Below are 16,116 nucleotides of genomic sequence, written 5' to 3' on the forward strand. Positions count from 1 at the left end.
ACAGGAGAGACAAAATAAAGGCCCTTGTCTTGATTCATGCACGGACAAAGAGAACAAGGAGAAAGGCAAAATTCGCCAATCACGAACCGATGGCCGTTTGGAGTCTTTTGCCTCGTCATCCATTGATCCGTTATCTGCATGCATCGTCACCCTATCGGCTTGCGGATTCACTCCGTGGCTCACGCCGTCACTTGGGCCGTCAATCACGCGAGACGACACGCAGTTCCCTCCCCCTCCGCGTGCCGCCCGCGGTGCCGCCCGCCTCAGACCATCGACGTGGCTTTCGCTGGCCACTGTTGCCCGAGAGGACCGTGAACCATTTCTGGACGGGGGCCGCGTATGTATGTATGCATTAGATGACGACCACCAGAAAGACCCAGCGTGCCGGTACCGAGGGTTGCAAGTGCATCCATCCAATTGAAGCATACGTGTATCAAGGTGTGTGGAGATTTGATTCCCCCAGGTTAAAGTGCGCTGGGCTGGCCACTGACATGAGAGGTTGAGACACAAGGGAACAAAAAAAAAAAAAAAGATAGAACCAAAGACGAGAAGAACCATGCAAAAGGCCGAGTCAAACGTCGAGTGAGACCCGGGGGTGGCGCCAGCCAAACAACGCCGTGCGTTGCGGCTCCATGTTTGGAATTCGTCACTTTTGTTTTTAACCCTTTGGTTCCTTTTCTGCCCTTTTGTCTACTCTTTCCCCCCATTCTCTTCATATTCCCTCTTCTTTTGGCTTTTTTTCTTGGCTTCTTTTATTTCTCTGCTTCCCTCTCATGAAGGGTCCGGGGAGTGCAGCCCAACAGGCGTGTGTTGCTCTCCACCGCTACGGAATAGACTCTTATTTTCTTGTACGGAGCTTGCGTGTGCAAGCAGACTGTTGGCGGGATTCTGATCCGCCGTCGACTACCGGTTGGCCCTCTTATATATATATATATATTTTTTTTTGTTTTTTTGTTTTTTTGTCTTCCTCCGATTGCACCCGTTAAGCCTCCGGAACCGTCGAGGCCATGGAGCGTGGCTACGTGCGAGAGCTGGATCTGAGCAACTGCGGCCCGGCATCGGTTGCCACGCGTGTCGGCGTCGTGCCGGGGCTGCGCAGTAGTGCAGGTAAGCCGGGCCTTCGTTCCTTTCTTTTTTTATTTTTATTTTTCTCTTCATTTTATATCGAGCATCCAACTCTCGTCGTCTCCTCTTTTTTCCCCCACGACCTGCAACGGCGGCCAACATTGCCCATCCTGCTGCGTGCCGTTGGTGACACAGCTCGACTTGACACGTCGAACTCGAGGTGGATGCCCTGCGGGCCCCGAGGCGGTCTGGAGCTTGTTTTGGCTGTTTGGGGAGCTGCACCGGAGCTGCCCACATGTCAACCTCGCATCGTGTGGGCATCTCGACTCGACTTGAAACCAGCCGCTGTTGTCTCACGACCACCCCGTGGTGCCTCGAGAAGCCCAGTTTTTTCGTTTTGCATCTCGTATTCATGCATTGACGAAACAAAACATTCTGTTTGATGCCGCTGCCGTCGCGCCCACCTGTCACATCGCTGTCGCATGCATCCATGCCGCCGTTGGCACACACAGACAGACAGGCATGGACGGCCACGGAATACCACCACACCTCCGCCGCATGAGCGGTAGCTTAATCTCATGCCTGCACTCGCTAATCCAACCTCCATAGCATTCTTCACCTTTCTGCGAGCAAACCTCGCCCTGTCCCCGTCAGCCCTCTCCTCCAACTACAACACGCCGTATCTGGAACCCTTTTCTCCCCAACCGCCTCCGCTCCAGCCGCCGTCGCCATCTCCTCTCGCTGCTTCCAACGAACCGCCTCTCGCGCCCATCGACGACATCCCGCCCCTGTCCCTCGATGCCTTGAAATCCCAAAATGACAAGCTCGACGGCCTCCGCCTCGTAGCCGACTCCGTCTCCGAAATGCGCCACCGCGCCTCCAAAGCCGTCGTCTCGCACCCGCTCTGCCTCGCGGCCGTCGCAGCCGCCCACATGGCCATATATCAATTCGTCTACGCACCAAACAGGGACTTAAGTCGAGCCCTCATGCTCGTCAGCGGCATCTCAATCATCTACGTGGCCGCCATTCGCTTCCTCACAAGCGGCTACGACGCGCTCGCGGAAAGGATGGGCAGTGAGGACTGGCTGCGCGCCGACTTTGGCGGCGAAGACGACATTATTCTTGGCGCAAAAATTGGAGAGGACCTGGTTGGCGCCGTCGTTTTGCGGCTCGAGCCGAAGCGGGCGCCCGCCACGAATCTTAAGCGCAAGAGCCGCAGCCGCAGTTCGAGTCTGCGAGGTGGCAAGGGCGTCATCCGCGCGTGGACCACGAAACCCGAGTACCGCGGCCAGGGGGTCGGCAAGAAGTTGCTCCATGAGGCGGTCCGTTTGGCTAGAGACAGGTGTGGAAAGGACGCGCAGGTTGGATTTGCGCTGGAGCATGCCAATAGCACCATGTTGCTGCCGGCCATGTTTAATAAGGCCTTTCGAAAGGACGAGGTTCGTGCCGCCGTGGCCCTGGAGGGTGCTGTGGCCGAGTGGGATCTGGGCAAGAAGAAGAAGTGGTGATGATCTTTTGCTCTCTAATAGAATGGTTTGTGTGTGTGTAATTCTGTTTGGCATTTTTTTTCCTCCTTCGAGCATGGCGGTTACTTTTTGTCATTCCTTGATACCCGAGCTTTTAAATAACTCTCGTTAATTCATGATATGTTTTGCTTCATAAACAGCTGGCCAATATACTTAACAATGCCAGTGTGCGCAAGCCTGCCAAGTACTCACCATACCCTCCACAAATAACAGCAGATAGTGCAAACAAGGAAGCTACCATCCTCAAGAATCCTCGGCAAATATATGCCCACAAGTCAAGCCAATATATCCTTCCGTAAAAAAAAAAAAGGTAATGCCAACAAGCCAATTATAGCAAAGTTCCTCTTAAGCCTGTTCAAATATCCGCCCAGTCCGCTAGACCCTGGTGTCCTGACATGGCCATCAAAGTGAGGTATATGGATTCCAATCCAACATGCTTAACGCTCCAAAACCAGCCACTTGTCGCGACAAAAGATTTTTTTGTAAAAAAGAAAAAAAAATGTCACTTTCGTCGATCCATCATGTCAAATCCGTAGATTGGTCTGCCAATTTGTCTCAGGGCGAAAATCACCTACAATTATTAGCAATTCGGCACGCACAAATCGTATTCCTCCCTCGGAAGGGAAGAGGGGACTTGCATCGTCGACAGTAACCGTTTTTGCATTTCTGTGTTCAACATATACTGCGCATATGCGCAGAATCTACACCCGTCAGTGACACGTGTAAAAACGGGTAAAGAAAGGGCACGTACCTGCTCTAGTTTCAGCCTTAGCGCCTTGCGGCATTCATCGTAAATATCCGCCGAGATGCGCTTCACGCCGCCCCTACGAGCAAGCCGTCTACACTCGTTAGTTCACCGCTCCATTCACGACGCGGAGCGTGTCACAAGTACCGTATGGCGGGTTTTGCTACGGCAGTCAGCTTTTTTCCTTCTTTTTTTCTTGCATTTTCTGGAGAAAAGGGGGCGGGGAACGCACTGATCCCGTTGATCGTGTCACGCAAGACCTTGCGGCTGGGCAGGTTAGTATCGGGTGCGTGAAGAAGGGGGGGGGAGAAGATGCACGGCATACTGTCTAACGGCTTTGCCTCTGCCGACAAAGGGGGTCTTGCCTGCGATTCCATTGCCCTTGCCCCTGCCCATGCCCAGGCCTCTGGAGCTGGAGAGGGTGCTTGCGCCCGAGGAGCGAGGCGTGACCAGACTGCGTGTACGGGAAGAGGCGGGGCCACCGCGCGCGGCGATGGTGGGAGGCATGGCGGGTGGATTTGGGATTACTGGATTTATCAGTGAGGCGAGGTGGTGATGCAAAGAGGCTCGAGGTGGGATGGGCGAGGGCGGGCGCGGCGCGACTGGGTGATATTTTGCAGGATTCAAGTGGCGCGGGGGTTTTCGAAGCTGTAGAGAAGACGAGATAAAGCTGCTGGAGAAGGGTTTGAGAAGGCAACGACTGTTTTTCAACTTTCACATCACTGCTGTCGCGTCATGTGATCGTGATGGTGAGTTGAAAGTGAAAACGATCTGAGATGCAGACCCACACCAGGCGGCTGAGGTAAACAAACTGTCAGGCACATCCCCGTGGTGGTCACTGGACCCACGTTAATCGACTACGGCTGGGTACCTCAAGTGACCTTAGTTGTCACTCTGTAGTAATAACTCCTTAATCTCGTCAAGGCTGTAATGTGTTTAATATAGCTTTACATGACCTAAATAATTACTGGGACTTTCAGTATAATATAGTCAAGTGTGGAATTAAGTACCCTTTAAGATCCGGCTTTAATTGGATGAAAATCCCTACCGGTACGAACTTGCAGCCTTGACACACCCGAGGGCATTAAACTGGTCCGTCAATGTGTAGTGAGTGCAACTTGGGCCAACGACCCGACGACACCTCATTTTACATACGGCTGATTTCATCTTCCAACCGTTCCTTTATCTTTTTCCTAAGTGCCGATTGAGAAATGTACGTTGTGACAAAGATGTGTTGGTTTGACATGGCTGCGAGCTCAGTTACAGCAAGTGATTCCCACACAAGTCGGCTCAAGCATCCACCACTCAAGATTTGAATTCGTAGCACTTTTATGCGATCCGCTCTAGTCGATACCCTTTGAGACCCTATACGCCAACAACTCCACGTCTTCTAGACTGCCCTGTCGCTGGCGGCTGCGCTAACACGGCAGGAACAAGGCCCTCGTCCGAAGGTATCTAATGGTATCAATTCATTTGCTTTTTTATTCCCAGTTTCCCCGCGCCATTTTGGTTTGTAATTCCATCCACATGAGCCTTGCCAGGCGATCAATAAACAGCCAAAAAAAAAGAAAAGAAAAGAAAAAAGACATGACGTGCATTAATAAATAATACAAAACAGTCGTGTTATCCACAACTGTCCATACTGTTGCGTACAACCAGGGCCGATAAGCTCGCCTTGTCGTATGCCAAATTATTATTGTATATGTCGTATAGGTCAGCAATACGCAAGAGCCACGCAAGAGGCCCAAAAAAAGGGGGGAACACGGCCTTCGTGGATGACTCGTCGCGATCAAGTTCAAGGGGGGAAAGTCATTATCATGAGCATGACGCTGTTCTTGTTAGGACGCTGAGGCTGCAGGCACCGCATCTTCGATAGCGGCTTCGTCAATCGTTTCATTGGTCTCTTCGACGGCCTCGTTGATAGTCTCCTCGGCAGCCGGCTCTTCCACTGCTGAAGCTTCTGCCATTGTCTCTTCTACGAGAATTGGCCCTTCAGGTTGCTCTTCCCTGTGATATTCAGGTTGCTCTATTTGGGGTTCGGCTTGTGGCTCTGGCTGTTCTTCCTCTGCCATCGGCGTAGGAACTGCTGCAGGTGCATCGTCACCAATACGGGGCTTCTTGTTCGGGCGCTCTACGTCACCACCGAGGGCATCCTTGACTGCCTTCAGCTCCAGCTCGAGCTCGTCCAAGCGCCGTTTCAAATTATTCTCTCGGCGGTGGCTATCTTCGAGCTGGGCCTGCAGTTGGGTAACAGTCTCCTGGCTTGCATCCAGCTGCGTTCTAAGTTGCGTCTGTTCAACACCAGCAACTTCTTGGCCGTGCCGGGCGGCTGCTTCTTGTTGCTCGAGTTGGCTCAGCCGGCCCCTGAACAGCTCATTGATGACCTCAAGCTCGCTAACTCTGGTCTTGAGACTAGAGTTGTGAGCAATCAGCTGTTCATGAGTTTGCGGCGCATCTCGATCGCCGTTCTCGGAGGACCCGTTGAAGCTGCCCCCTTGATAGGGGTCATCAACCATGAATGAGGGCAGTCCCTGGTTGTACATGGAAGGTGTGCCGGTGCGAGAGATGGGAGAGTCGGATCCCTCATTCCCGTTCGACTTTTGCGACGTCCGACGAATAGCTTGAGCTGCGGCAGCGGCATTCTGCGCCGATAGGGCGGCACCACTCACATCGGCGCCAAGACCAAAGTTCTGAGCCTGCTGTTGTTGGGCCTAAAAAAAAAGAAAAAGAAAGGGTTAGAAGTTGTTCAGGCACAGTGTTGAATGCGCAAGAGAGGGAAATACCTTTTTCTTGGCTGCAAGATCGGGTCGCATCGTCTTGACGCGATTACGGCTCTTGATAACGTCGGTCTTCAATGAGATGGGCCGCGGGCGGCCATGCAACTTGAGGAAGAGACCGCAGGCATTACAGAGCACGGAGCCATATTCATCGCGACGCCACAATGGAGTTGTCGACGTTGTGCAATTTTGGCAGGTTGGCTGCGTAGGTGAAGTGTTAGTGGCCATCATGGTGCCGGTGGTGCGCTGGGGAGTTGCGTGGGTGGTTTGGGGTATTCCAGGGCGATAAATAGGTATCTATCGTGATCGATAAGGTGACGATGCAGAGGAAAAAAACTTTTGGTCTCCCGCATGCGCCCGACTGATAAGGCGCGATAAGCAAGCCACGTTTTGCGAAAGCGGCCGAAGTGGCAGTCCGGGATTACCTACAATGCCGCACGTGACCCACTCTCATCTCCAGCGATAAAGGAAAACAAAAGTCAAAAGTCGCGGCTCCATAATACTGGCTCCATGCTGGGATTTTCATGGTGCGGACCGGAGGTATTTGCCATCTGCTTATCGACAATCAAGCAACGAGATCCTCTCGGAGCTCCATACACAGTCTAGGAGACATCCAAAATAGGCATGTCGCTTCTCTCAGGCTTATTGGGGGGGCCGGTGTTTGCGATTGGTGTATTAAAGGATCGTGGGACCAGCAAACTCACCAAATTGCCATTGCCATTGCCATTGCCATTAGTTGCAGCCGGCGGTGTGGCACCAGTGTAAGTTGGATTCTGCGGTGCTGCGGTGGCTCTAGATAAAAGTATTAGCGAGGGTTTCTGAATATTCATGCGGCATGCTCGATAACGAGAGCAGGCAATTCTAGACTTCTGAGCCAGTATACAACGCCTCCTGCGAGGGGCGGCTCAAACTGGAGGATATGCCTTGACACATGCCATTTCGTTTCTCTTCTCTGATGACGTCTAAAAAGGGGTCCCATACCTAAGTTGCGGCGGACTCTGCGCAGCGTTGCTTACCGCGAGAGCAGAGATGGCAGGGAGCTGTTGCAAATTTGCGGACACCGAAGTCGAGGTCGAACTGGGTCGCGAGATAGGCTCGCTCGTTTGTGGCAGTGTCGATGGCTCCTCCATCATGATAATTGATGTTATGATGTGTTTCGTCAGTTGTGACTATTTTCGAGAGACGAAATCCTCGATCGAGACAGATCGAGGGCGTAGGCGGGCCAGGATGGCGCGCTCGCGTCTCCTGACGGCGGTATTGACTGGGATCCGACGAGAAATGCGCCAACAAGCGAACGTTCAGCACGCGCAAGAAGAACGTTTCGGGATATGAAATTGGGCGAGATTGGGCTGTGAGCTCGGTGAAGAGACGAGGCTCGGTTCGACTCGGCGGCGCGATACAGTAGTAAACTTTTTCTTTAAGGGCGAATGAAGGTTGAATGGCCGTGGGAAGCAGCACCTTTGGCAAAGACGATGCGGGAAGTTCAGAGGCGCTTGGAAGAGGGAAACAGGAAATCACTGCGCGGCTCAAATGAGGGCGTCGAGAGTCGTTGAAAATTGGATTTTGACAACACGAACAAGAAGACATGGAAGCAAACACGAAACAGCGGCGTGGGTATTCAGGTCCAGATGATCAGTGAGTGTGCCTAGGAGCTTTACGCAGTTACAGTGGCAGGCCCCTGTAAACGTTGAACTCGCAGCACTAAGGTAGCGCCGATGCTCCCCCCTTTGTTAGGCACCACCAGGCTAGGACGGTTAATTTGATATCTGGGCACCAAATTTCAGCAACTCTTTCCGCCTGCGGCTAGTAGTAGCTGACATACACGCATGTGCATGTGGACACCTGGACCAACTGCCATGACATGAAGGCACGTGAGACAGTGTCTGGCCCTTTTGATGTCAGCTTGCAGGACTGAGCCTATCAACCAGCAGCTTCGTCTCCATTTCGATGCGCCAATGTTGTCTGGTGCGGCCCCTGTGCAGCAACAGCAGTTACAGCACAATCGAAATCGGCCATCGAGAGCGGCAGCCCCACTCTTCATTATGATCCGGCTCTTGGCGCCGTGTGATGCTCTTAAGACTGCCGCTTCCATGTCAACCAGACATTGGTGCCAGCACCCCGCCTGGCGTCAATCAATTTGGCTCCCCAGGTGCCCTCCGATGGCACATGCAGCGGTGAAGCGAACCCTGTGTTCCAGTGCTCCAGTGCTCCAATGCTCAACGACATCGTAGTTTTATTAGTCTCCAGTCCCACCCTCTCGTCCACCTCCTACCTCGTGCATCATCAGATTCCTCACACGGGTATTCCACTTGGATTTTTTTCATCCTAAATCCCTCATCTTCTCACTCTTCCTCCTCCACGGCAGGCAGCCCAGTTTTAGAATGTTCAATTGGGCAAAAAAACAGTATGTCAGGCTCTTTGCTATCCGTCATGCCACTTTGCTTCATCTCTGGCGTCGCCCGCTGTTCCCCGCCACTGTGCATCGCAAGTCACCCAGCTAACCATCGGTCGTTGTCGTTGTTCCATCTTAGGTTGGCCAACGTCGCCGGCACTCAGGAGCCCATCTACGGCGCTTCGGCGATCAGGTCCGTGGCTGAAGAAGCCAAGGAGACTCCCTTTACCGAACTAACCCGCGATGACTTGAAGTGGGTGGCCATGGAGTCGACCTGTGTCGAGACCCAGAGCTTCTACCTGGTGTCGGATGAGGGCCACATCGGTCTTGTACAGGTCATCTACAGCAACGTTGCGTAAGTCTACCCGGTCCTGAGTAAATATTCAGTCACCACATACCATGTTCCCTCCGTCCCCCTCTCTCTTTCTTTCTTCTTTTTCCCATTCTGGCGTGCTAACGCGCCGCGCTCTGAGTTCAGTGGTATGCGGACTACTTGTCAGTTCAACTCCAAGATCTTCTCCAAAGACCCTTCCAAACCCCACCTATGGTGCTCAACCCCTCTGAACAACTTCGAATTCAACGAGGACAAGACCTCTTGCTACGCCGACGACTGCGCGCTCGAGCTCTCTGAAGATGGAAACGAATACACGATCAAGAGCATGAACGACCAGAGGTCAATCGTTAACCTCAAGATCACCAGGACTGCTCCTGGTTTCAAGGCCGGCAAGAGCGGGACGACAAAGTACGGCACCGACCTCGAGAACCCCTGGGGAACCATGCGCCACGCTTTCTGGCCTCGCTGTGCTGCCGAGGGCACCATCACCACCCCCGATGGCCCCATCGACTTCAAGGGCCGGGCCATGTACTCGTTCGCTCTGCAGGGCATGAAGCCGCACCACGCCGCCGGCAAATGGAACTTTGCCAACTTCCAGGGTCCCAACTACTCGGCCATCATGATGGAGTTCACCACCCCGCCTTCTTACGGGTCAACATTGGTCAATGTTGGAGGTATTGTCAAGGATGGTCAGATCATCACCGCGGGCCCCGGCCACGAGGCCATCCATACCGACGTCAAGAACGATTCGGAGAATGAGTGGCCCGAGCCCAGTTCTGTCAAGTTTGAATGGACAGGCAACAAGACGGACGCCAAGCCCGTCAGTGCTGTCCTGGAAGGGCCCCTCGGAGAACGGACGGACCGCGTGGACGTCATGGCTGAGGTACCTGGCTTTGTCAAAACGATTGTGGCCGCGGCGGCGGGAACCAAGCCATACATTTATCAGGTAAGGATGTCTCTTCTTTTAACCCTTTCCGATGTAACGTAGTCATATCGGCTCACTCACAAGTTGTAGTATGCGCCAAAGATGACCCTCAAGCTCAAGATTGGAGACGAAGAAATCACCGAAGAGGGCCAGCTATTCATGGAAGCTACGTTTATCACCGAATAAACTCAACTGAGACCAACCACCCAATTGGCGGGGAAGGAAATTGACAACAATAAGGTTTAATTGTTTGCGCTTCGAAGAGACGGAAGAAACGACTGCATGCATCATCGTGTTGGGTAAATACATTCTAATAAATGAGAGAAGAGGCGTTGGAGACGGCATTGGTCACTCCCTTTGATATATCCCTTCTTGTTCCTAGCATACCGGAGAAACGCTTGATCTTTTTTTTTCTTCTTAGGTTTTGTTTTGGTACTATGCCGGGCATTATACAGGTACAATATTTAATACCAACGCTGCACTGGACTCTTTTTCGCGCGCGGTGAGGATGGCACCAAGGCAAATTTCGACATGACAGATTCGGCCATGAGAATGAAGCAGCGGTTCCTCTTGGGTCCTCTTGTATTCCCAAAGTAAAAATAAAAACGGCCATGGCTGCTCCCGGCCACATCGAACGACGTTGCCGAATTCCCGCAACCGGACGGGCGCCAACCACACAAAGCCAAGAAACAACACCTCCACCATCACGGCACGCAGCCAACACCCACCACGCTTTGTGTACGGAGTAAATAAAGCGCAATGGCAAGTCGCGCGCAGCATGTTGCAGAAAATAGAGACTCGGTATTATCGCCATCATGCCGGGATCTAGCCGTATAAAAGAAGAATCTGTCCTCCAGTTAGCGGATGCAAAGTGATTTTCCGCGCCATCAATGGTGCTCAACCACCCGCCATCAAACGAGATCCCACACGCCGCATTCCAGCCGCGCAACAAAAGCATATCCGGCACGAAATCGTGCAACAAGGTTTCCGGGCTTGAAAGCCGCGCCCCGTGTTTTCAAAAAAAGTCCCATTGATGTGTTTATTTTTGTCCCCTCCCCCCCCATTCCGCTTCTTTATCCACCTCGTTGCTGTCTTGCCTTATTTCACTTCTGTTTTATTATTTGTTATTTTTTTCGTCTCTTTATCATTCCTTATTCACTCGCTGTCCTGGATTCCATAGAAATGTCGGAGCCGCACGAGCCCGAGTTCCCGTCGCCGCTCAACCCGCGCCGCACTGCGCCGGTGCGCGCGCGCCAAGCGAGGGCCAGGACGAACGTGAGCGTGAGCCCTACGCAGCGGCTGCTGAGGTACAGGGCCGCCGAGGCGTGGCGGTCGTACAAGATGCTGCAGGAGGCCCGGGAGTACGAGAGGCGGCTGATGGAGACGATTGCTTCGAGAGAGGTATGTTGACCCCTTCAGTATACCGGGTGACGTGGGTGTTGACGTGCTTGGCTTTGGAACAAGGCGGCTGGGCTGCGGCCGGACGGCAAGACGCAGCCGCTCGACGGCCTCGAGGGACGGCATGTCAAGGCCGAGCAGGGCGAGCAGGGCGAGGCGGAGCACCAGTTCCATGTGCCGGCCTTGAGCTTCTTGACGCCGCGGCGGGTGGCGCTCGCGGCGGGCTTGATGAGGAGATTTCCTGTTCCCGGCTGGTTCAGGTGCGAGAGGCCTCCGCAGGAGCGGGCTTGTTGATTCAAAACGGGAGGGGGGTTGGTGGATTGGTACACGTTATAGAGTGATGGCACGGGAATTTATATTTTTTATTTTGGGATCGTTTTTCAGGCGAAAATAAGTTGATACGAACATGGAGGGGGCTGGTCCCATTCTATAAGGAGGAAGAAAAGGGGGGGGTTTGCGTTTACCCCCTTCCTCCGGTCTCTATTTTATTAGTATACATTAATCTCATGGTGGTTATTGCTTCTCTTTTGAATCTTTACTCTTGACGTCGTGATTTGCGCTTGTGCCGTCTCCGTGCGTCTGCGTCTGCGTCTGCTGCTCGTCGGCCTTGTGAAGCGCCTGCTCAACCTGCCATATCGCCCTCTCCAGCTCAATCTCCAGCGCAGGGACATCGAGGCTCTCCGAGAACGAAGTGACTTGTTCCTGCGTCAAGAGTAGCCGCTCCTTGCCGACTGGCGCGACCGATGCCGCGAGCTTGGGCGCCTGGCCGTACAGTTTGTCCAGCGTAGACGACGGCGTGGGCCTGAGCAGCTTCTGCTCGACGAGCCATTGGATGTGTTTGCCGCCGGCGATGGCGCGCCAGTGCGACCAGGCGCGGTACACGAGGTAGAAGAAGGGCAGGTTGGGGATTCTTTGAAAAAGGCCGTGTCAGCTGCGTTGGTTGAGAAAAAAAAGTTGGCCATGGATGTATACTCACATGGGCACCAACGCAAAGGGCAGCGTTATGGGCATCCCGACAAAACACCACATCAACCGCCGCCGGTGCAGACCCTCCCTCTCGCCGGCCAGCTGGCCCGTCACCCGCAGCACATCCTCGCCGGGCAGGACGCTCCCCGGATACACCAGCTCGACCTTCTCCTTGCCCTCGATTTCGTCTTGCCTGCGCCGCGTCGACAGCGGCGGCACGCTCTTGAGCCCCCATTCCTCGTAGGGGATCCTTCGAAAGGCGTGGTTCCCGTACTCGACCACCTTCCTCTGCCAGCCCGAGGGCTTCTTTTCCCATTCGGACCATTTGCGCGCGGCGAAGGCGGTGCCGCGGTCGAGCAGCGACGTGTTGGGCGGCGACGTCGCTACGTGCAGGCGCTGGGCGTAGAGAAATGTGCGCCGCGTGGAGAGGGGGAGGAGGAAGATGCGCATCTTGGGAAGCGGGGGGATGAACTGCGGACCAAGGATTCAATTGATGGTCGTGGAATGAGGAGGGAGTATTCTCCTTTTTTGGTTGTGTCTCTTGATGGTGGCGACTTGCAGTGCAGCAGTGTTCGCAACGCACTTCGCTGAATGCCTATCCAGTTATTCCTCCATTGTGACGAGAGCCAAAGAGTCTAAGTCGAGTGTCGGTCTTGTCGTGAAAGGGCGGCTATAGGATTTTTTTCGTCGCGCAAAGTCGGTGTGTTGAAGGGAGGGAATGCTGAAAGTTGCCCGGCGATGCTGGACTGAAGGCGGCTTGCGACTGACGGTACTTGGGCGACGACGTCATGTCACAGCTGGGCAGATAATACGTATACCTGAGGTATGTACTTAGTACTTAGTTGGCAGTAGGTAATAAGGGGTAAATTAACTACATGTGTGCTAGTAATTAATAGCTTGCTTCACATTGGGCCCGATGGAGGCGTCTCCACCAACGCACCTCGGTCCACGCCTGCACATCTGGAGCCACCCGATGGCCAAGACGCTTACACCTGCGACTGAAGCTTGCACTGGTTGGTAGTTACCTCATGCATCAACCAACCATTCATTATTCTCCATCACGCACATATGCCAAGGATACAAAAGAAATTTCATCTCAGTGGAAGTCGGCCTTCAGGCCCTGTCTATCATCGTTGCCAATAAGTCTCTACCAACATGTCCATCCCTCCGGTATTCATTACTCAATCGTGTTGTCACTGCTCACCCACTTCTTCCACTCCTCGTTCGCCAGCAGTCGCATCATCGACGCCTCGTCCAGCGTCACCAATATCTCATAATCCGAATGTAGCTTTCCTGGTAGCACAAGCCCCGCGCCCATATTCCACTGTGACTGCGCGCGACGCACAGCATCAGCTGTTTCCCCACGTGAGCTCGACTTGCCCCCGGGCTTTAATCCTGGAAACCAAAATACAACATCGGCTCCCAAATGACGCCAAGAGTTGAAGATAAAGTCCGAAGGTTCTTGAGGGTCAAGATTGATGCCGACAAATCGAGGATCCGGGGCAGCTCGAAACATTGCTGTTCGTTTGTCAACAAACTCCTTGTCAATCGCTGTTATTTGCGAGTCGATGGAGCATATCAGTTTGCCTAGCAGCTCGTCCGCCGTCGCTGCCGAAGCCTTTGTACATGACTGCCCGCCACTAATCACCACATGATTGTCCATGTTGGCCGAAATCCTGGGCATGCAAACCGCATTGCTTGCATATCCAGGCAGTTGGCCTTGATATGTACATTTTGCCCAGCTTGCCGGGACGAGAAGGTGTGTCTTGTCTGTCAAGCTGCCCTGGTTGCCGCCGAGTCCATTAGTAGGATTTGGTGTAGTCGGCTCTCGCGGCTGATGACCCGCGAGTCGAGCAGCGGTACAGAAGCTCCACACAACACCCGCCAGACAGGCAAAGGTCCTAACGCGGCTTCCACTCCAATTTTGGGCCACGGCTTGAAGGGCCCTAATCTTCTCCTCGCTGAACTTGAATATGCGGCCCGTTTTGGGGACATCGCCGAGAGGTGGCACCCATTCTCGGCGGGTACATGGGGCGGTTGGTCCCGTCGGCTGGGGAAGAAGGGTGTATTCGGGACAATTCTTCATCAGGTCCTCAAAGGACGACTCGAGTAAAGCAGTCGTTTCGCTCTCGGGAATATCCATGTCTATATTGGCGGGGTATTTAAGCTTGTTGGCTTGGCCATTTCCGACCCCATTCTTGACACCATGCTCGGCGCCATTTTTAACATCAGTCCCAACACCGTTCTCGATACCATTCTCGGCAGCCGTCTCGTCGCGGCGGGTGAGGGCGGCAACGGTCGATATGAAGCTGTGCATGCCAATGCCATCTGTAATGGAGTGGTGGAAGTAGAAGCACAGCAAGAGACCGCCGCCTCGGATAATGCGTGCATGAACCTCAGTTACCGGCACACCGGGCCCATCTTCCGTCAAGTCATACGGCAGGTCGAACCAGGGCCCTACAAATGCCTTGCAGGGGAAACCCTGCGCCTTGAGCTCGGGGTAGCTCCAGCCAAACAACGCCTCCTCACATTGTCGATTATCAAAAATCTTGAAAGACACTTTGTCATCCTTCGTCATGGAAATGTACACTTTTCCCTTGGTCCGGCCAAGGCATATCTTTCCTGCAAAGTGAGGGAAATGATGGCATGCAAGCCTGAGCCGGTCTTTGATGTGAGTGCACAGCTCGTCGAAGTCGTCTAGCTGCTCGTCGATTGGAAAGCAAAACACTTGCCGGACATAAGCTCGCATTGCAACCTGGTTCCAGGTGCCGAGCACGCGGGGATTCGCCGGATTCTGGACCATCTTAGCCGCCGGAATGGTGGCACGGCGGTCTATTGTTCCGGGCATAGTTTTTGTTTCTTTGTCTTCCCTCCTCCAACGTCGCTTCACGAGCCAAGCCCAGCACTTTTTTATTTTCCTTGTCTGCCCGCTCTCGATTCGACGTCCTCTTTGGGGAGGAAAGATGGCTTGGGTACCGCCGCAGTCTTTCCCCCTTGGACGGCAGAGCGACTCGGGCCAGAGCCGGCTCTGTGTCGTCTCCTCTGTTGTCCGTATGGTAGAAGATGAGCCAATAAGTCTCACCTGTCCCGGCTGATAAGGCAAAGAAGGCTTGCTTGGCATATCACGCAATGGGGAAGAGAAAAGAGAAAATAAAGAAAGAGAGAACCATAAGCAACCAAGGGCGAAGTGAGCTTAGCGTTTGATCGGGATGGTTGAAGAGAGGAGAGAAGGAAAAAGAGAGATTTCCCTCTTACGAGAAGAGAGCGGCCAAGATAAAGGTTCTTATTACTTTTACGAACAATGAATGCTCAAGTGGTAAAAGACTCCTTGGGCAGCTGTGAATTATCAAGATTGTTTGGTCCATGGCGGGACTGGGAACTGGAAACTGGGATTTGGGACTGTGACCGCCTCGCCCCTTCCGCGGGAAAAAGCAGACATTTGTTCAACCCGGATGCCCAAAAGGAAGGCGCCGTCCAGTTTCACGCGAAGTGCAGGTACGCACTGAGTCCAGAGAGCCAGCGCTCAAAAGTCACTGGTTGCTTCAAACGCCCCAACCTTGCGCCATGCGCAGGGCGAACGTCCAGGGCGGACATCACAACTCGAGCACCTTCGCCTCGCATGTGCGCCCCGAGAGCCTCTCTAGCCGACATTTCTGACGCTGCGCTCTGGGAAAGGCGGCTTGGGCGGCCAGCGAATCGACAAGGCCGTCTCGACGCTGTCACCAATGCGCTCCGGCGTGCTCGGCCTCTCTTCAGTGTTGAAGCAACAAACCATCCCGGTCCATGGTTACAACTACGCAGTGCCCTTGTGGGACTGCGCCAAGCCATGTCATGGACGACACAGTCACTGTGCTCCGTGCCGCCAGCCAGCTCCGGAGCCCTTTGTGACATGGACCGTGTGTACGGGGTGAGTGCCATTGTTGCAAACGCAAACGCACAGCAAGTCAACCTCCGGGGCAAAACAGGGTGAAGGGGGGGTGGTCACACA

The 16,116-nt window shown here is 53.7% G+C and overlaps 10 protein-coding genes across 10 annotated transcripts; 5 read left to right on the forward strand and 5 right to left on the reverse strand.

The window, feature by feature from the left end:
- Nucleotides 1-356: 356 nt before the first annotated feature.
- Nucleotides 357-777, forward strand: J3458_001907 (uncharacterized protein; the record flags this gene model as incomplete). The annotated part of the gene is made up of 2 exons (XM_066116988.1): nucleotides 357-438; nucleotides 512-777. The coding sequence occupies 2 exons, from the start codon at nucleotides 357-359 to the stop codon at nucleotides 775-777; spliced, it is 348 nt and encodes a 115-aa protein (XP_065978876.1).
- A 230-nt stretch (nucleotides 778-1,007) lies between these two features.
- J3458_001908 (uncharacterized protein) lies at nucleotides 1,008-2,573 on the forward strand (the record flags this gene model as incomplete). The annotated part of the gene is made up of 2 exons (XM_066116989.1): nucleotides 1,008-1,107; nucleotides 1,675-2,573. 2 exons carry the CDS (start codon nucleotides 1,008-1,010, stop codon nucleotides 2,571-2,573), a joined length of 999 nt encoding a protein of 332 aa, XP_065978877.1.
- Nucleotides 2,574-3,115: 542 nt separating this feature from the next.
- Nucleotides 3,116-3,843, reverse strand: J3458_001909 (uncharacterized protein; the record flags this gene model as incomplete). The annotated part of the gene is made up of 5 exons (XM_066116990.1): nucleotides 3,116-3,292; nucleotides 3,343-3,430; nucleotides 3,484-3,499; nucleotides 3,569-3,603; nucleotides 3,662-3,843. 5 exons carry the CDS (start codon nucleotides 3,841-3,843, stop codon nucleotides 3,116-3,118), a joined length of 498 nt encoding a protein of 165 aa, XP_065978878.1.
- Nucleotides 3,844-5,174: 1,331 nt separating this feature from the next.
- Nucleotides 5,175-6,344, reverse strand: J3458_001910 (uncharacterized protein; the record flags this gene model as incomplete). The annotated part of the gene is made up of 2 exons (XM_007815214.2): nucleotides 5,175-6,047; nucleotides 6,120-6,344. The coding sequence occupies 2 exons, from the start codon at nucleotides 6,342-6,344 to the stop codon at nucleotides 5,175-5,177; spliced, it is 1,098 nt and encodes a 365-aa protein (XP_007813405.1).
- A 371-nt stretch (nucleotides 6,345-6,715) lies between these two features.
- Nucleotides 6,716-7,246, reverse strand: J3458_001911 (uncharacterized protein; the record flags this gene model as incomplete). The annotated part of the gene is made up of 2 exons (XM_066116991.1): nucleotides 6,716-6,905; nucleotides 7,095-7,246. 2 exons carry the CDS (start codon nucleotides 7,244-7,246, stop codon nucleotides 6,716-6,718), a joined length of 342 nt encoding a protein of 113 aa, XP_065978879.1.
- A 1,248-nt stretch (nucleotides 7,247-8,494) lies between these two features.
- On the forward strand, nucleotides 8,495-9,950 carry SVF1_1 (putative cell survival pathways protein; the record flags this gene model as incomplete). The annotated part of the gene is made up of 4 exons (XM_007815213.2): nucleotides 8,495-8,517; nucleotides 8,645-8,860; nucleotides 8,984-9,785; nucleotides 9,855-9,950. The coding sequence occupies 4 exons, from the start codon at nucleotides 8,495-8,497 to the stop codon at nucleotides 9,948-9,950; spliced, it is 1,137 nt and encodes a 378-aa protein (XP_007813404.2).
- A 294-nt stretch (nucleotides 9,951-10,244) lies between these two features.
- J3458_001914 (uncharacterized protein) lies at nucleotides 10,245-12,958 on the reverse strand. The gene is made up of 2 exons (XM_007815212.2): nucleotides 12,139-12,958; nucleotides 10,245-12,072 (listed from the first exon to the last, which is right to left on the reverse strand). Exons 1-2 carry the CDS (start codon nucleotides 12,576-12,578, stop codon nucleotides 11,676-11,678), a joined length of 837 nt encoding a protein of 278 aa, XP_007813403.1. The 5' UTR covers nucleotides 12,579-12,958; the 3' UTR covers nucleotides 10,245-11,675.
- On the forward strand, nucleotides 10,947-11,456 carry J3458_001913 (uncharacterized protein; the record flags this gene model as incomplete). Its single annotated transcript, XM_066116992.1, has 2 exons — nucleotides 10,947-11,165; nucleotides 11,229-11,456. The coding sequence occupies 2 exons, from the start codon at nucleotides 10,947-10,949 to the stop codon at nucleotides 11,454-11,456; spliced, it is 447 nt and encodes a 148-aa protein (XP_065978880.1).
- Nucleotides 12,959-13,250: 292 nt separating the features above from the next.
- Nucleotides 13,251-15,679, reverse strand: J3458_001915 (uncharacterized protein). The gene has a single exon (XM_007815211.2). It carries the CDS (start codon nucleotides 15,247-15,249, stop codon nucleotides 13,306-13,308), a length of 1,944 nt encoding a protein of 647 aa, XP_007813402.2. The 5' UTR covers nucleotides 15,250-15,679; the 3' UTR covers nucleotides 13,251-13,305.
- Nucleotides 15,430-16,098, forward strand: J3458_001916 (uncharacterized protein; the record flags this gene model as incomplete). The annotated part of the gene is made up of 1 exon (XM_066116993.1): nucleotides 15,430-16,098. One exon carries the CDS (start codon nucleotides 15,430-15,432, stop codon nucleotides 16,096-16,098), a length of 669 nt encoding a protein of 222 aa, XP_065978881.1.
- Nucleotides 16,099-16,116: the final 18 nt, after the last annotated feature.

Source organism: Metarhizium acridum, assembly GCF_019434415.1.
Source record: "Metarhizium acridum strain ARSEF 324 chromosome Unknown scaffold_1, whole genome shotgun sequence".
Classification (NCBI taxonomy): domain Eukaryota; kingdom Fungi; phylum Ascomycota; class Sordariomycetes; order Hypocreales; family Clavicipitaceae; genus Metarhizium; species Metarhizium acridum.